At 32.8% G+C, this 18,223-nt stretch overlaps 1 protein-coding gene across 3 annotated transcripts in view; it reads right to left on the reverse strand.

Moving 5' to 3' along the window:
- The window catches only part of SEMA3D (semaphorin 3D), a 256,333-nt gene that overhangs the window by 52,386 nt on the left and 185,724 nt on the right, over nt 1-18,223 (reverse strand). For all 3 annotated transcript variants that reach the window (XM_027838813.1, XM_027838812.1, XM_027838814.1), the window contains exons 9-11: nt 12,095-12,209; nt 9,567-9,636; nt 2,977-3,121 (exon numbers count right to left, since the gene is read on the reverse strand). In XM_027838813.1, the coding sequence (XP_027694614.1) occupies nt 2,977-3,121; nt 9,567-9,636; nt 12,095-12,209 (330 nt within the window). The remainder of the gene's footprint in view (nt 1-2,976; nt 3,122-9,566; nt 9,637-12,094; nt 12,210-18,223) is intronic.

The raw sequence follows: 18,223 nt of genomic DNA on the forward strand, positions 1-18,223 counted from the left end.
GGACCTATGCTATGTACCTCCAGAGAGAAAACTGATGAATTCTAAATAAAAAATGCAACAAACTTTTTTTTCTTTATTTTTGTCTGCATTTTCTTTTTTAACATGGCTGTTATGGAAATATATTTTGAATGACTTTATATGTATAACTGATATCAAAATTCTTTCCTTCTCAAGGAGCAGGGTGCAGTTGGAAAGAGGAAGATAATTTGGAATTCAAAAGTTTAAAAAATGATTGTTAAAATTTACATGTAATTGGGCAATATTTAACAAAATACATAAAATACATTTAAAAATAAAATTAAGAGATTATTTGGAAATGTCTAGACAATCACATTTTTTTTCTTACTTCACCCATGAAGGTACTAAACATATAATAAGTTATACCTCTTTCAATTTCTCTTGGCGCAGTAAACAAGATGAAGTTTAATATAAAAACAAATTATTATCATACACAGTAATAGCCACTTTGTGCTATGACTAATATTGATAGACTTAATCCCTCTCAGCAATGCAAGGATCTAAGACATCTCCAAAGGCCTCAATGATGGAAAATGCTATCCACATCCAAAGAAAGAACTATGGAGTTTGAATGGAGATCGAAGCATACTATTTGCTATTTTTTTTCTTCTGTTGTGTGTTGTTTCCTCTTTCTGGTGGTTCCTCCTGTTGATTTTAATTCTTACTTACAGCATCACTAATGTGAAAACATGTTTAATAGAAATGTGTATGTATAGCCTATATCAGATTGCGTGTCATTTTGGGGAGGGAGGAGGAGAAAAATTTAAAACTCAAAAGCTTATGGAAGTGATTGTTCATAAATCAAAATAAATTAATAAAGTAAAAAAAAGAAAAAAACAAATTAGTATCAAGGGAGGAGCCAATGAAGAATTATTTGTTGGATTCTGTCTTTGCATATATAAGTTTATTTCTCTATAATTTCTAATGTAAGAATGAAAAAATATAGTTATCTATAAATCCACCAAATGAAAGGATCAATCTCTTCCCTGACACATGAATAATAACATTTAGAAAATTTGCCATTTCATGATATTAAATGGTTCAAAGAATGCCTAGCAAATTTATGAATAAGCACTTCATTTTCACAGAATGACATAATCTCTCAGCTGTATAGAATCTCAGAGGGCACTGGTCCAGCTCCCTACTTGAAGTGTGAATCTTTTTTTTATCTTGAGTGACCTGGAGGATTCTGAGTATTGAAGAATATATTACTTCATTCTACTTTTGGACATTTATTAGATTTTTCTCATAAGTAGAATGAAATCTTCCTTTTACCATTAGACCTAGTTCTGTTATCATGGACCAAGTAGTATACAAGTCTCATCTCTCTTCTGGTTGACAAATCTTCAAATATTTTTGGATAGAAATTAGATTTCCCATAGTCTTCTCCCTACTAAACAATCCTAATTCCTTCAACTGAACCTTATATGAATGGAATGACTTTGAGTACCTTCAATTTCTGAGCTTGCAGCTAGATGGCACAGGGAATAGAGTACTGGGCCTGAAGTCAGAAAGGCTCTGATTGCAAATTTGGCCTCAGATACTTATTAGCTGTGTAACCCTGGTCAAAACACTTAACTCCATTTGCCTCAGTATCCTAATCTGTAAAATAAGCTGGAGGGGGAAACATCAAACCACTCCAGTATCTTTGCCAAGAAAAACCCAAAATAGGGTTAAAAAAGAGTCAGACACAAGAAAGGGCTTTTACAGTGGAGGGGAAGTGAAGAGTGAATCTTATTCTTATGAGATTTGACTTAAGGAGGGAACAACATACACACTCAATTGGGTATAGAAATCTATCTTACTCTACAGGAAAATCAGGGTGAAGGGGTTAAGAGAGCAGGGGGCATGACAGAGAGGAGGGCAGACTGGGGGAGGGGGTAATCAGAAGCAAACACTTCTAAGGAGGGATAGGGTCAAAAGAGAGAAGAGAATAAACAGGGGGCGGGATAGGATGAAGGGAAATATAGTTAGTTTTCCACAATATGACTACTACAGAAGTGTTTTGCATGACTATACATGTATAACCTGTATAACCTGTATTGAATTGCTTGCCTTCTCAACGAGAGTGCGTGGGGAGGGAGGAAGGGAGAAAATTTGGAACCCAAAGTTTTAAAAACAAATGTTAAAAATTGTTTTCACATGCAATTGGGAAATAAGATATACAGGCAATGGGGTAAAGAAATCTATCCTGCCCTACAGGAAAATAGAAGGGGAAGGGGATGAGAAAAGATGGGGCGGGGGGGAGATAGAAGGGAAGGCAGATTAAGGGAAGGAATATTCAGAATGCAAGCCATCTTGGGGTGGGGGAGGGATGAGATGGGGAGAAAATTTGGAACTCAAAATCTTGTGAAAATGAATGTTGAAAACTAAAAATAAATAAATTAATAAAATCTGAAAAAAAAAAGTAGAACACAAGTGCAACAACTGAATAACAACTCTCACTGTTCTAGGGAGAGTAAGATCTTTGGATGAATTCTAGATTGTTGATGACTTTCCCCAAAATGTGCTACTTTGAATTAAAAAGTACACTCCATATATGGTCTAACTGAGGAAGAATGCAAGGAGACTACCATCAGTTTAGTGAACAACATATTTCTGTTAACGTAGCTTAAGATCACACCAACATTCTTGTTCAGTGCTGCTTAAAGTACACTGCTAACCCATATTGAGCTTGTAGAACACTAAAGCCCCCCGTATTAGAGAGAAGTTTATTCCTTATAATAGCAATTTATTATTTTGTAGGATAGATAATCCGTAGGGGGAATCTTGAACTAAAACAAAGGATTGAAAAGATGATCATGCTCCTCAGATATTATTTATTCTGAAACCACAGCACATGTTGCTATGCTACATGCTTATTTTACTATGATGAAAGAAAAATTTAAAAACCCTAGCAAATGGGAAAAAAGAAAGAGGAAAAAAAAAGGCATAGCTATCATTAAATTGGATACATACTGTACCAGGCCTTGGGTAAGGAATTCTTCCATCATACTGGACCCACCGATGATCTGCACTTTCTTTATGAGCATATGGGCCATTGAAAACTGCTCTGATATCAGCCATGCTATAGACACAAACGGCAGAACCCTTGAAGATGGAGCTGAAATAAAAAAGCATTTCACTTATAAATGTATGTCTGAATCTTTAAGGGATTCAAAGAGATAAAGGGAATTACTATTTTCCTTTTTAACATCATGATTTTTAAATATAATATATATATATATATATACACATACATATATATTTTTTAAAAATACAAGACCAATACAAAATAAAATAGTTAACTCATCATATAGCAATATTAATATCAAGAGTATATTAATGATAAGTGATGGAATGCATTCTAGATTTCTAGATGGCACTGCTATCTTACATCATCAACCAATTCTTCATTACAGTCTTCATTTTGTTTAAAAGATATTCCCTTAAGAATTGGTGCATTAATTATAATTTTAAATGGTAGGTTTATATTTTAACTTAGAAAGCATACTATATAAAGGAAACTTTTATCATATTTTTTGTAAAATAAATAACATTTTATCATATTACTTTTGTTAGTCTAAATATTTGTATATTACATTTTCTAATAGTAGGGTATTCCATATCATTAAATAGATATTAAATGGATTTTCTTCGTATGGATTTTTTCATAGGAGGAAATTATATTGCATTATGTGATATGATTGTTTTATGTTTCTGAACATCAGACCTAAACTTACTGACCATATTATGAATCAAATATGCTTGAGTAATACAGATACCTTACCTTTGTGATTAAAATTTATAGCTACCACAAAGGTAAAGTGTCCATATTACTGAGAGATACAGATGTAATGAATAGATAATATTATTTTTCCTCAAGAAACTAATTTGTAACAAGCCTTCATAATAGGTCATATTTCCTTTGAAATTAAGCCATATTGTCTTTTAATTGTAAACTTCTGGTAACTAAAAGGCAATAATCACTTTTTATGAGTTGAGAGAAATATAATCTTGCCATGACACAAATGAGTTAATCACACTTTAACACTGGTAGCTCCACTATTAATATCCATGGGATGACATTAATGGGAGACATGGCAAAAATGATACTAACCAGACAGCAGGAGAAAAAAATTTACACTGAAGGAATGAAGTAACATCATCATAAACTGGCAATGTCTTTTTCTCCTATTTGTACATATTAAAAACTCTTCTGGTTGGATATAAGATCCATGCAGCTCAATATTACTGATCTTCAGAAATACATTTTAAAATAAAATGAAGCATTCCAAGAACAAATTGCCTTGTAACTCCAGACTCGGAGTTAGTAGAAACTTGTTAGGGAAAAAAAAAAAGAATATGTCTTGGGGCTAATTTTTCCTGGCACATATATCCTGCTTTACGTGCAGATCTCACAATGGCTTCAAAGGAAATTCTGTGAATGGGGATGTATGAGCGGGAAATAACTGAGGCTAAGACAGTTCATCTGAGCAGGCATTTGATCTTTGGTCTCATATTTCTTGGTCATCATTACAGACGTTAACAGAAAATTGGTGTTCAAAGTAGTGGTTTCAGTTAGCATCTTAATCCATGTAGTAAGTGATTTATTGCAAATGTAATATGAAATACTAGTACTAGCCAGTTAAATTCAATTGCAAATGTAATATGAAATACTAGTACTAGCCAGTTAAATTCAATTTGCAACTTCTTGCATTCAAACAAATAAATTTCAATAAAAGAAAAGAAGAAAATTTGTTAGTCACTTTCTCTGAGTTTCCATCTGTTCCTTTTACATGGTTATACTTGGTGTGTACTATCTTCTGGTTGTGCTTCTTTTGCTTTCTTTATTGCTTAAATGTCTTTTCATATTTCTTTGTTATTTTTTTCAATTTTAGCACCTTCTCTTTCTTGATTCTTATTTATCTTGTATATAACTTGCTTTGCATATATTTATTTGCATGTTGCCCTCCCCACCCCCTTTAGATTATAAGGGCATGGATTTCTTTTGCCTTTTTTTTTGGTATGACCAGCATCTAGCACAGTGCCTGGAACATAGTAGGTGCTTAATACATATTTATTGATTGATTGACCTAACACATTGATTTTAATTGCATTGTAATTCCCACCAATGTGCAATTTCTTTAACTATTCCGTTATTATCTGATATTTAGATTTCTTCCAGCTTTTTTATTACAATAATAAATAGTGATGCTACAAAAACCTTAGAACAAATAACTCTTTTTGACATGATTTTTGTAACAATTTCAAGAAATAATCCCAACAGAATAACTTTATTTTATAATTAACATCCCAATTACTGACTAGATAATTTATGCAAGTTTTCAAATTCATGAACATCAAATGAAAATTACCTGTTTCTCCACATCACCAAAACTGAGTTTTGATCTTTCAATTATTTTTGCCAATTTGATGGGTGGTACCTCATAGCTGTTTTAATTTTCATATTGATTACTGATAAGATTAAGCATTTTAGACTATTTACAATTTATATTTCTTCCTTTGAAAATTATTTATATTATTTAACCATTTATTGACTAGTGAATGAGATTTACCTTTTTGGATATTTAATAATTCTTTATTTAATCTAGAAATCAAGTTATATCAATAAAACTAACCATAAATATTGTCCAAATCTATTATTTTACTTACCTAATTACATATACTTTTCCATACAGATATTTTTCATTTTAATAAGCAAGCCCATCCATCTTGTCCCTAACAATTCCTGCATGTTTGATTTTTTTAAGGGCTTCTCTACACATCTAAGATTAAAATGTTATTCCATTTTCTTTCATTTAAAAAATAGTTCTTTTATGTTTCAGTTAGTCTCATAACTAAAATTTACCCAGGTACATAGTTTGAGATGTAGCTCTAAACCACTTTGCTAAAGGATTTGGCAAAAACATTTCTTAAGCATCCTTGTTAAATAATGACATCTTCCTTTGCATTAAAAAAATCTATGTATTCATCAAACACTAATATCTTGTATATATTTGATTGGATTTCTGGTATTAGTACTCTCATTCTTTCTTCCCATTTCAGTCTATCCAACAAAAAGATAGAGTAAGATAGTAGGTGTTTCTTATCAATCAATTTTTTCTTGTGTGGATAATTATATCAAACTCTTTTGAGTGATGATAAATTGCATGGAAATTGATGAAATTGGCAAAATGTCATTCACAAAAAGTAGCAAATGGAGAATATCATTAGGTCTAGGGCTTCCTTCTTGATATGAACATCAGGGCAAAAGCAAACACCTTTGCTGATTATTATGTTTCCTTGTTTTATTGCTCCATCAAATTTAGTAATATGAGGGTTAAAAAGATTATATTTTTCCAAGTATTTAGTATGATTTGACATATACATAGAACCAGTAATACAGGAAGTCAGGTGGCACAGTGTATGAAATAAGAAGTTTAGAGTCAGGAAGACCTGAGTTCTTCTAACCTAGCCTCAGATACTTAGTACCTGTTTTGTTCATGGGCAAGTCCTTAAATCTTTGTCTGCTTGATTTTCCTCAACTATAAAATGGGAATAATAATAGCACCTACCTTTCAGGGTTATTATGGATCAAAAGAGATAACATTTTTGTAAAGTGCTTAGCACACTGCCTAATGTATCATAAGTGCAATATAAATACTATTATTTTTATCACGACCTTATTTTTCTTTTAAGGTTGCATTTTACTTGCAAAGGCTTTTTCATAGTTAATAAGTACAGTAAAATCTTGGATCTTCTATGGAAAAACTTAAGTAAGTATAACCATATTGAAGACATTTAAGGAAGAAACTGGGAGAACAACAAACATTTAGAATGGACAAATTTCTAGGGATTTTCATAATAAAATCTTGTATTTGGGAGCAGCTAGGTGGGGCAGTGGATAGAGCGCAAGCCCTAAAGTCAGAAGGCCCTAAGTTCAAATCCAGCCTCAGACCAAACATTTGACACTTACTAGCTGTGTGACCCTAGGCAAGTCACTTAACCCCAATTGCCTAAAAAAAATCTTATATTTGGCCTCTAAAATCAGAATCTCCAATGTACTATACAAGGAAGTGGAAAGATATCTATACATAATCAAAAAAAGAGGTGAGAGATCAGGGAGAACAGCTGAACCAGCCAAATAGAGAAAAACTCTTAAGGATCATAGAATTTTAAGAACATTAGGGAGACTAAAAATTATAAATAGCCTTTGATCCAGCAATAGCACTACTGGGTCTGCATCCCAAAGAGACAAAAAAAAAGGAAAAGGAAAAGGACCTATTTGTATGAAAATATTTATAGCAGCTCTTTTTGTGGTGGCAAAGAATTGAAAATTTTAAAGAAGTCCATCAATTGGAGAATGGTTGAACAATTAGTGTTATATGATTGGGATGGTATACTATTGTGTTATAAGAAATGATGAGTAGCGTGCTTTCAGAAAAACCTGGAAAGACTTACATGAAGTGATATAAAGTGAAGAGCAGAAGCAGAAGAACAGTGACCACAGTAACAGCAATATTGTATGATGATCAATTGTGAATGATTTAGCTATTCTCAGTAATACAATGATTGAAGGCAATTCTGAAGGACTTACGATGAAAAATATATTCTACCTCCACAGAAAGAACTAGTAGAGTCTGAATGCAGATTGAAACATATTTTTTTAACATTCGTTATTTTTCTTGCGTTTTTTTTTTTTGGTTTGTATTTTCATTTACAACGTGACAAATATGGAAATGTTCTGCATCACTGCACATGTATGAACTATACCAAATTGTTTGCCTTCTCAATGAGAAGGGAGGGAAGGAGACAGTGAATTTGAAACTCAAAATTAAAAAAAAAAAGAATGTTGAAAAAATTTACTTGAAATTGGAAAAAATAAAATATTTGAAAAACAAAATACACTCCCCCCAAAAAAGAGCATTAGGGAACTGTTTCAAAAGCTTTTAAAAAAATCTTGAGCTTTATTATTAATAAAAATAGATGACTTACAGGATATTAACATCTACTAATCTATATGTTTTCTTCTAAACTCTACAATATTTTTATGAAAATGATCAATGTATTTGTGAAAGACATCCTTGATGAATATACATGGGATAAAGACTTTTTAAAACAATATTCTACAGAGGACCATTTTTTTAAATTACAAATTTTATTGAAAGGCAAAATGAATATAAGACCCCAAAGCATTCACTATTTGTTGTCTTACTTTGTGTTTTCCATATATATTACATTATTAATTGTACAGTTTTATGAAGAAATCCCTTGGTATTTTCTGTGGCATTGCATTAAATATGGAGATTAGTTTGGTGAGAATTGTCATACGCTTATATTTGTGTGACTCACATATGAATTTTCAATACCTTACTGATTATCTAGATCTTCCTTGGTTTTAGTTACTCTAGACAAATATTTCATGGCTTTCTTTTCTATTACAAACGGGGTTCCTTTTTCATGATTAAAAATACCTTAATAATAGGAATGTGAACATTTTTGGAGTTAATCTTTGTTGTATGATCTTGTTGAACTCTTTTATTGCCACCATTAATTTTTTGATTGAAACATTTTGATTTTTTTGGATACACTATCATATCATCATATCATAAATAATTATAATTTGACCTTGTTCCCAATGTTAATCTGTCACAGATTATTTTTACTTTTGTTTTGTTATTTTACTTTGTTAATGTAATTGCCCGAATTTATAGTATTATAACAGATGAAAGTGCAGTATGTGGCAATATGTTGAAGAGAGATATGTGTAAAAAACAAATCTTAATTCATACAATAATAAATAAAATATGTCAAGCAATTGACAGCAAAGCAGTACAGAAAGATGAAATATTATCTAAGGAAATGATTAAAGATTGGCAGAGAGTGATTAAAATGCACAAAATAAAGTACCTCAAAATGACTAAGCTAAATAATAACAAAAAACAAAAAACATAAGACAAAATAATCTTTGAGAAGGTCACAAATGTCAGGGTCAAGGTAAAAATAAATAACATTATGCTCTAATTTGATAGGCAGAGGGGAAGGGTGAAATGGAAGAAGGGAAGGGAATAAGCATTTATATAACACCTTCTGTCTATCAGGCACTGTACTATGCACTTCACAAATATTATTTCATTTGATCTTCACAACTCTGTTATTATACCCATTTTACAGTTGAGGAAACTGAGGCAAGGAGCGGTTCAGTGACTTGCTCAGGGTCACATAGCTACAAAGTTTCTGAGGTGAGAATCAAACTCAGGTCATCTTAACTCCAAGCCCAGCACCATCTAGTGGAAAATCCACAAGTCTGAAAGTCAGAAGACCTTGGCTTGAAGTTCATTTTCTGACACTAATCACCTGCCTGATTGTTCAGCTCATTTAACCTATATGTTCATCATTTTATACTACTAGGAAATGAAATTTTATGCTACTATAAAAATAAATACCCAGCCTGCCCCACTGGGAAGGTTTAAAGTATTAATGGGGACAGAAAAGGAAAAAAAAAGTAAAAGTTACAACTGCATTTTATAAAATATAATTAAGAAGAAACATTACCCAGAACATACCTGGTTGTAGTAAAGACTCCATATACTACAGGATTTCTTTCATCTTTTGTGGGAAGTAAAAAAATATCCTCTATAAATGGGAAAAAAATATTTCCAAGATTTAGTAGGTTTACTTTCAAAGTTGCAAAAATATCAAAACTTCAGAGATTTTATTTTTTTTTATCTAAGAATATGGAGCATGCCAAAAAGATTAAAACTGGCACACAAATACATACATATATGTATACACACATACACACATTATATGTATATATATATATATATATATATATAATTATAATCAAGTGCTAAGCAATGACTATCTTGACAAGTGAAAGACATTAATGATTGGGTGATCCAATATAGCATTCTATTATCATTCTGAAAATAGTTAATGTAACAATTTGTGTGAGCATGGTCTTGACGATAATTTGATAGAGTAAGTATATAAAAATATGTAAACAATATGTCTTCTAATTTTTTTAAAAGCTGTGAATGGGTGAATACATCATAGGGAGTCTCCAAAGTCAGAGTCCATTTTTAAAGTTTAGTAGCTTCTAAACCTTAAACTGGACTCAGATTTGGGGGATATCCTATAGTGTGTACTGTATGTGGGTACATAACAGAAACTAAACATTCTTGGTCAATGTTGTAATCAAGTAAGACAAAGTTCATGGGATCATAGATTTAATGCTAAAAGGGACCTACAGGTCATCTAGACCAGAGGTTTCCCAACTTATTTGGCCTACTGCACCCTTTTCAAAAAAAAAAAATTACTCAATACCATCCTGGAAATCTACTTTCTTTAACCCTGTAATGGATTTTTTGAAATTTGCATCATTTAAAAAAAATGAATTTTTTTAAATGACACATCTGAAATTTAATAATTTATTCCAAATTTGTGTTTTTTTCTCTGCATTGAAATTTTGATGATGTAATATTGCATCATGTAATCATATAGTATTGTATTGTAAACAAGTCATTACATGCACATATTCCTGCTGATGCGTGCTGAACTTACCAACAATGCACAACAGGCTCACCTGCCAACACTTGCTTGTTAAGACCAGTTGGGGGACTTGACTACTGATTGGTTATAACTCGCATTATGTGTGTTTATTTGGAAAATAATGTAATCACTATGACTTTAACTGTTATACAACAAATGAAATATGTACAAACGATTTTTTAAAATTTTCTTCTCTTCTTTCGTTATGTTTCCACTACCCCTTTATTTTTATTCAGTGTCCCCCAATTGTACCTGAGGCTACTACTGCCTTTGTGGATGGTTCCAGCACCCTACCCCCAGGGGGTGGTATTGCCCACTTTGGGAACCTATGATAGACTAACATCTCTGTTTTACACATAAGGAAACTAAGTCTCATAGAGAGGAAAGTCACAAGTAGTAAGTGAAAAGGTCAAAATTTGAACATAGGTCCTCTAAATATAGATCAACACCCCATTCTGATATATGTTGGAGATTATGAATTGAAACAGCTCAAAAAAAACACAAACAAATTTAGAGAATCCACCTCAAATGTTAACACAGACTACGTGTGCCCAACCTGTGGTAGAGCATTCCGAGATCGTATTGGTCTGATCAGCCACAGTTGGACACAATGAAACTTGACTCTAACATAATGATGCCATTTTGGTCCTCTTTTGAGAATGGACAACAACCAGTAATTATTATCCTGCATGAATTTTTTTTCACAAATTGTAAAGTGCTCACAAAACTGGCTCTCATATTATTATATTGTTTTTATACAAACCTCTAATGCCTCATTCTTCCAAAGAAAGTGATACTGGGTTCTTAAAGGCTATGCCAATGGAACCCAAGCTCAGACAAGTTCTATTAAGCTAGAAAAGCTTTATACTGGACATGTAACCGATTTTATGACTTCCGCCAGAGCACTAGACAAGCTAAATCCAAGGAAGTTCATCACCACTACACTGTGTGACCACTAGGGAATAATATTTTACTGCTATCGCCACTCATAATTCTACTGAGTTGTTGGGGGTTATGAACTTGATACTGGATGAAATGCCTAGTTAACCAAGCATTTTGAGATCAATTTGGGGAAGGGGAAAGATAAAACTGAGTGGGAAACATTAAGCTTCTCTGATTCCTCAGTTGAATCCAGGGAGCACAAATGTCTAGGCTTATCTGCTATTTTACCATGGGAATACTCAATTCACAGAAGAACCTGTAGTCTATTTGGCTTAAGATTAGTTTAAGGTCATTTTGGGTTTCCTAAGTTATCACCCTTTCTCTGCTCTAACTCTGTGGTGACTCACACAGAAACCAAAGAAAATGCTTTTCAGAGACAGGGTGATGATTTACTGCACAAAACAAATAAAAGGCATTTTCTTGGTGGCATTACATGTAGCATATGTGCATATTGCTGACTAGGAAATATCAATTACTTGGAGAATAGGGACTGAGTCATCTGGAAGGAAAATATGGAACTCGTCCCTCTAATTAGGCATATTCTTTTGGAAGGGTAAAAATTAATAAGACAGAGAAAAAGCAAATCCATATGACTTACGAAGCTCATCAAAATGAGTGTCGGCTCCATCATTGCCAGGAATTGAGCAAATCAATCTGGCCTTAAGGAAAGTTGTCCATTTGTTTATCAAACTACGTTGCCCTCCCACATCGTTCTGGAAAAAAAAAAACAGAAGAAAGAAAATGGGGAAAAGGTTATCCAAAGTGATGATGCTATTAACTAGCTGAAACCATGTATCTTTCCAACATCTGATCTGCAAGTGTTATAGATCATCTACAAATGTTCAGTCTCTACATTTACTTCTTGGATTGTGGAGGTTCAAAATATGGGAAAGCTGCTAAAAAATAAAAACAGTTCAGTTCCTCAACAATAAAGCTATTTTCTCATGATGAAAGGCAAGACACCTAAATAGGTAGAATGTAATGTCTCAGAAGAGATGTTGTTGTTGTTCTTATTCAGGAATTTTGGGTTGTGTCTGACTCTTTGTATAATAGCAACTAAACATTATTTAGAATTATGCCTCCTTATGTACTTGAATATACAGTCCTTTATAAATTTACTATCTTGCTTTAACTTAATAGGCATTTTAGAAATTTTAAAAGCACATTTAGGAAACAACAAATCCTTTTACTGGATATTTGCTTATTGTTTTATTATTCCTTGAATACTATATATAAATGAAGTTATTGAATGACTTATGAAAACATTAATTTTTAAAAGTAAATTAAACAGATATTGTAGTTATGACACATCAACAATTTGGCCTAAAAGCATTGATTTGTTACTTTAAAATTTACATAACAACATAATTGGAATGATTTCTCCATTCCTTGATCTATGGAAAAAAAGTTAAAGGCACTATGCTTTGAGTAAATAATTTGATGTCATTTACTAGAATAGGAATTACTACTTAAATTATTTTTCTCCAAGTGACTTGCACATTAATGAAGCCACGAATGTCTTCATAGGATGAATTCTGCACAACTTCGTCTAACCCTAGTGGAACCTATTTCATATAGAAAGCTTTTTGTCAAATCTCAAGTGGGAATAAGCAGGAAGACTCTTTCCAGTCTCCTTGTATAATTCACAATCAAATATACTCAGTTGGAGAAAAATCTTCAAAAGTTAAGAAGCAGAAGAAATCTGAAGCTTTTATTTGGTTTAAAAAATAGATACGCACACGTATATATATATATGCATACACACATATAAATATAAAAAGAAAAATCTTTTCAGAGTTATATAGAAACTGAGAATATATATCCCTGTTTTTGGAGCACTACAAGCAAGCTTTTTCATTCTCAACATGGATCTTAAATATGCCTCTCTGCAACCTTTACTCACTACTCTGAGACAAAACCCTCCTCTTCAAATCAAGTCTTTTCAAATACTTGTAATAGTAATTATGTATTTTGCTTCAGGCATGTACATATACATATACACATATACATGGGTGCACACACACATATATAGTTATATATGAACAGGTTTATATATTCACATAAATGGTTATGTATGTGAATATATATACATTTTATATAACAAAATGTGTACATATGTGAATGTCATATATTGATATGATATATTCTTATGTATCATTTCAAATATATGAATTCATGTATATATTCAGATAGAAAAGAGAGACAGATATATAAATAAATACTATCATCACTATTTGGAAAGACTTGATTTGAGGAGGAGAGTTTGGCTTAGAATAGTGGGTAAAGTTTATGGAGAGTCATAATTATGCTCCATTTAAAGAAAAATTTATAAAAATTAGAACAGTCCAAAAGTGGGATGGTATATGTATGTGTATATATGTGTGCATATTACTTAATAATATACCTATTTTATACACACAAACACATATATACATGTATATATACATATATACATATATGTATATATATGGTATCCCAAAAATCTTAGCTTTAATAAGCTTTAATAGCTTAATAGATTGAATAGCTTAAAAACGCACTGTCTTTTGGGACATCGCATGTATATTGTATATTTGAATGCGGCGTGTGTGGGGGGGTGTGGGTGTGCACCCTACAAGAATTCTTTTTGAGAAAGTATACATGAATGAATGTGAAAAAGAAAAAATTCAGCATGTGCAAGGAAATACATAAGGATACCAACATCAATACAAAACACAGTTCATTTCATTTACATCCCTTGAATAAGTTTACAAATCACATTTTAATCATAAAAAGTAATCACATTTTAAAAAATCATTAAATACTATTTATAATAAAAAGGTTTCTTTTCAAATGCTGCCCTTTTTCTATTTGTAAATAGGGCACTGGACTTTTAATAGAGTCAAGAAGAAGAATTCAAATCCTGCCTCAGACAATAACTAGCTGTATGATTCTGGAAAAATAACTTAGCCTCTTTGTCTTCACTTTATTTGTCTATAAAATAAGAGAACTGAACTTGATAGTGTCGAAGGTCCCTTATGTCTCTAAGTAAATGACCCTAGGACCATAAGTTAGTATTTATTTAGTACCCAAAACAGCAGTAAATGTTCCACTGACTTTTTTATTTATGAATTACTCTAACTCGAATATCTTTAATTTTGAAAGTCTAACAAATGCCAATATCCTTCACTGAACAAAAGACCTCTTAAAATATTCTTGTTTGTGTATCCATGTACCACCCTAACCCTTTTATCTTCCTTTTCCCTTGGAAAAAGAAAAGGGGGAAAAATCAACTAAAATTGCAGGACAAAGATGAAAGCAGCCAGCGGTCAGACGGAAAACAAGTGTAGTTTCTGGTGTAACAATTCTCAGCAATGGATTATACGTGTTTAATGACTGGATGGTAACTCTTAGACGTATCCAGAAGCCTGACCTCTAGGGCTAAAGTTCAATTCACAAGGAGTTATATTTCTCTCATAAAGTAGTGTCAGTTGACCAACTCTGTTGACCATAACTTGGGCCCCCTCTACTTGTTTGCCCTTCCTCATGACTTCCCCATAGAACTTTGAGACCAGAGCAGTGAGAGGCAGCCAGTTTTGTACTGAACCACCTATTTCTGTGAAGTTTTAAAGAGCACACTAGTTCACACTAACATAATGGATTGATTATGGAGATGTCAAAATTAACAGCTATTTAGTCACTGGCCACTTCTCTATGTCTCCACTCTATTTATCACTGCCTTTTTTGTTGACAGAATGCCAGAAGCTTTGACTTTCTGAGGGCAGGAAGATACCAACAGCAGTAAACAAAAGAACTGCAAGGTAAACAAGCCTGATCCCTTGGTATTCATTCAGAATCTTTTTAATGTCTCCAAGTTCTCTGATTTGGCTCATATTACATATTAAGAAGTTTTACTCACTCCAATTGATTTAGGATCACAGTATCTTTCAATCAATCACTGACTCACCTTTTGATTCACAGAGGCTGAAGGTAGTAATATATCTTAAATGCTTAAAAAGTTCCTTCTCTTTCAGCAAATGCAAACCTACATAAATCTGGCCTAGGCATACAGAGAAGCTCAAGTACTGTCATACAATGATCTTTTATGTTGTACTTTTGACCTCTGGGTCACAGTGCAAGGTTCATCTGTTGCACTGGGTTAGGCTGTATACCATCATTTTCAAGGATCTCTCAGCACTTTATAAATATTCTTATCTGTACCTAACAGACTATGAAACATTAAGTAGTAACTCTGAACACATAATAAGTTACTTTTCTCCCCTCTACCTTCAACTATAGGGTCCTTCAGCTTTTTTAGCTCATAAGGCTTTTCGTACTATGAGTAGGAACTGTGGTGATTAAAAGGGCATTCTAATATTCCTAATAACATTCTAATGTTCCTAATAACATTCTAATAACATAGTTAAAAGTTCTAGGCTACTATAATTATTATAAGGATGCAGGAGGTATCTCGACCTCAACATATCCAGGACTCATTATTATTAAAGTCCTCCACTTTTCTGAAATTTCCTATTACTATTGAGGACATAACAGTTCCAGTCACGAAGGTTTGAAAACTCAGCGACATTCTTAATATCTCCCTTGAACTTCCCCAATACATTCAATCTGTTGCTAAATCTTGTCATTTCTATGCCTACGCCATTTCTCTTACACTGTTCCCCTTACCTCCACTCATACAGTCACAACCCAAATTCTGGCTCTGATCACCTCTGCCCTGGATAAATGATGACTGCAATAGTCTTTTTTCTCCACAGTGCCTTCAATCCTCCATTCAGCAGCCAAGGTGATTTTTTCCCCCTAAACCATAGATCCTACTCAATGAGCTCTAATAGTTCCCTTTCATGACTAGAATTAACTTTTGTTTGGAGTTTAAAGTTCTTCGTTGCCTGGCCTCTTTCTATCTTTTCAGTTAGCTTATGTGTTAATTCCCTCTACATACTTTATGACTCAGAAACCATTGTCTACTTATAGAACCTTAAACATGACATTTCATCTCCCGTATTAATGCCTTTGTACTAGCAGTACCTGACACCTGGAGCACTCTGACTCTTGACCTCTCCCTCTTAGTTTTCCTGGCTTCTTTCAAGACTCAGATTAAATCGCATCTTCTACAGAAAATCTTTCCCACTCCCCTCCCCACCAACTCTGCTGCTAATGCCTTCCCCTTTTGAAGTGCCTTTCAACTCTGCAATTTCATGGAATGTATCTAGTTATTCACATGTTGTCACTCCATTAAAATATAAGTTCCTTGAAGGCAGAGTCTGTTTTAACCCCTTTTTTTGTATTTCTAGCATTTATCTAGAATTGTATTTTTTAAATAGTGAACAAAGGGAGAGTTTAATTAGTCATCTCAGGGGTGGCCCATGAGGCCTAGACACAGCTCCTGCTGCTCTTCCCTGTCTGTCCTGTCCCCAGGGTAGGGTCTCTTTCTCTCCTTATTAGGACCATATATACTTGTTGACTAACTTACTGAATACTCATTCGTGTTAGGTAGCTAACAAGAAATATAGGAATTTCTTTCTTTTCTGAGCTGTTATAAACACCTCATTGTGCTGCTTTGAAAAAGAAAAAACCCTGAAAATTCATATGTGGGTAAAGAAAAGTATTTTGAAGGCTATATACTTCTTTAAAATACTAATACTATTTGAGATATGTTCTTCTTTCAGGATTTAGTACCTTCTCTAAAACCAAGTAGTTTAAATTTCAGGCAGCATGACATCCTAAAAATTTGGGAAAACCTTTTAATTCACTAATCCCAGGTGAACTAGGTGCTTGCTTCTTTGGGGATGCTCATAAATGTATCAAACCACTCTGCCTATGAGTTCAATATGGAAGTTTTTCAAAGCAGCTTTTCATTGTATGTATCCAATTATGATTTTAATGGATAAATACCATTTTTTACTATTATTGTTTTCAGAGGCACATATGTATAAAACAAGGCACATTTATCTTTATTAATTAAAATATTTTAATAACCTACATTTTCCAACATAGTCACCCTCTCAGACAACTATTCTTTATAACAAAGAATAAAACAAGAAGGAAAAAAAAAAACGGTTCACTAAAAACAACCAATACATTGCAAAAATATGCCAGGTACTGTAATATTCTATATCCATAGTCCACTGCCTCTTCAAAGAAAGGAGAAAAATAAAAGTAGTTTCATATCTCTTACTGAAGGCCAAGTCTGGCCATTATAATTTTACAACATTCAGTTTCAATTTTGTCGCTGTTGCACAATTTTGTTTTAAGTTGCACAACTGTATACAGTCACACAAGCCAATATATAATGAAATGAATCAGTTGGGTAAAGAAAACAGCTAATAATCATTAGAGAAAAAAGCAGAGCTCAAAATACTTGACATTAATTTTTATAGAGGACTTTTAAGGATGTGATTCTCTCTCTCTCTCTCTCTCTCTCTCTCTCTCTCTCTTCTTGAAGGAATTGCAAGTACACAGAGTCAGGATAGATTTTCAAAATATAAAAAAAAAATGAACACTTGTGTCTTTTTTCCCCAACCTGGTAAGGATTCAGAGATGAATGTTTGGGATTTGCAGTTGGCAAATTATAAAGCAAACAGCAAAAATGAAGACCATGTTTTTCTAACAACTTACAAAATCTGCAGACGGTTAGCATAACCAGGATTTGAGTAACATAGTACACTCCAGAATTTCCAAATCTGGCAGATTAAAACAAAGTTAAAAAATCAGTATGTTAAACAATCACTTT

Source organism: Vombatus ursinus, unplaced genomic scaffold (assembly GCF_900497805.2).
Source record: "Vombatus ursinus unplaced genomic scaffold, bare-nosed wombat genome assembly UNPS02014830.1, whole genome shotgun sequence".
Lineage (NCBI taxonomy): Eukaryota > Metazoa > Chordata > Mammalia > Diprotodontia > Vombatidae > Vombatus > Vombatus ursinus.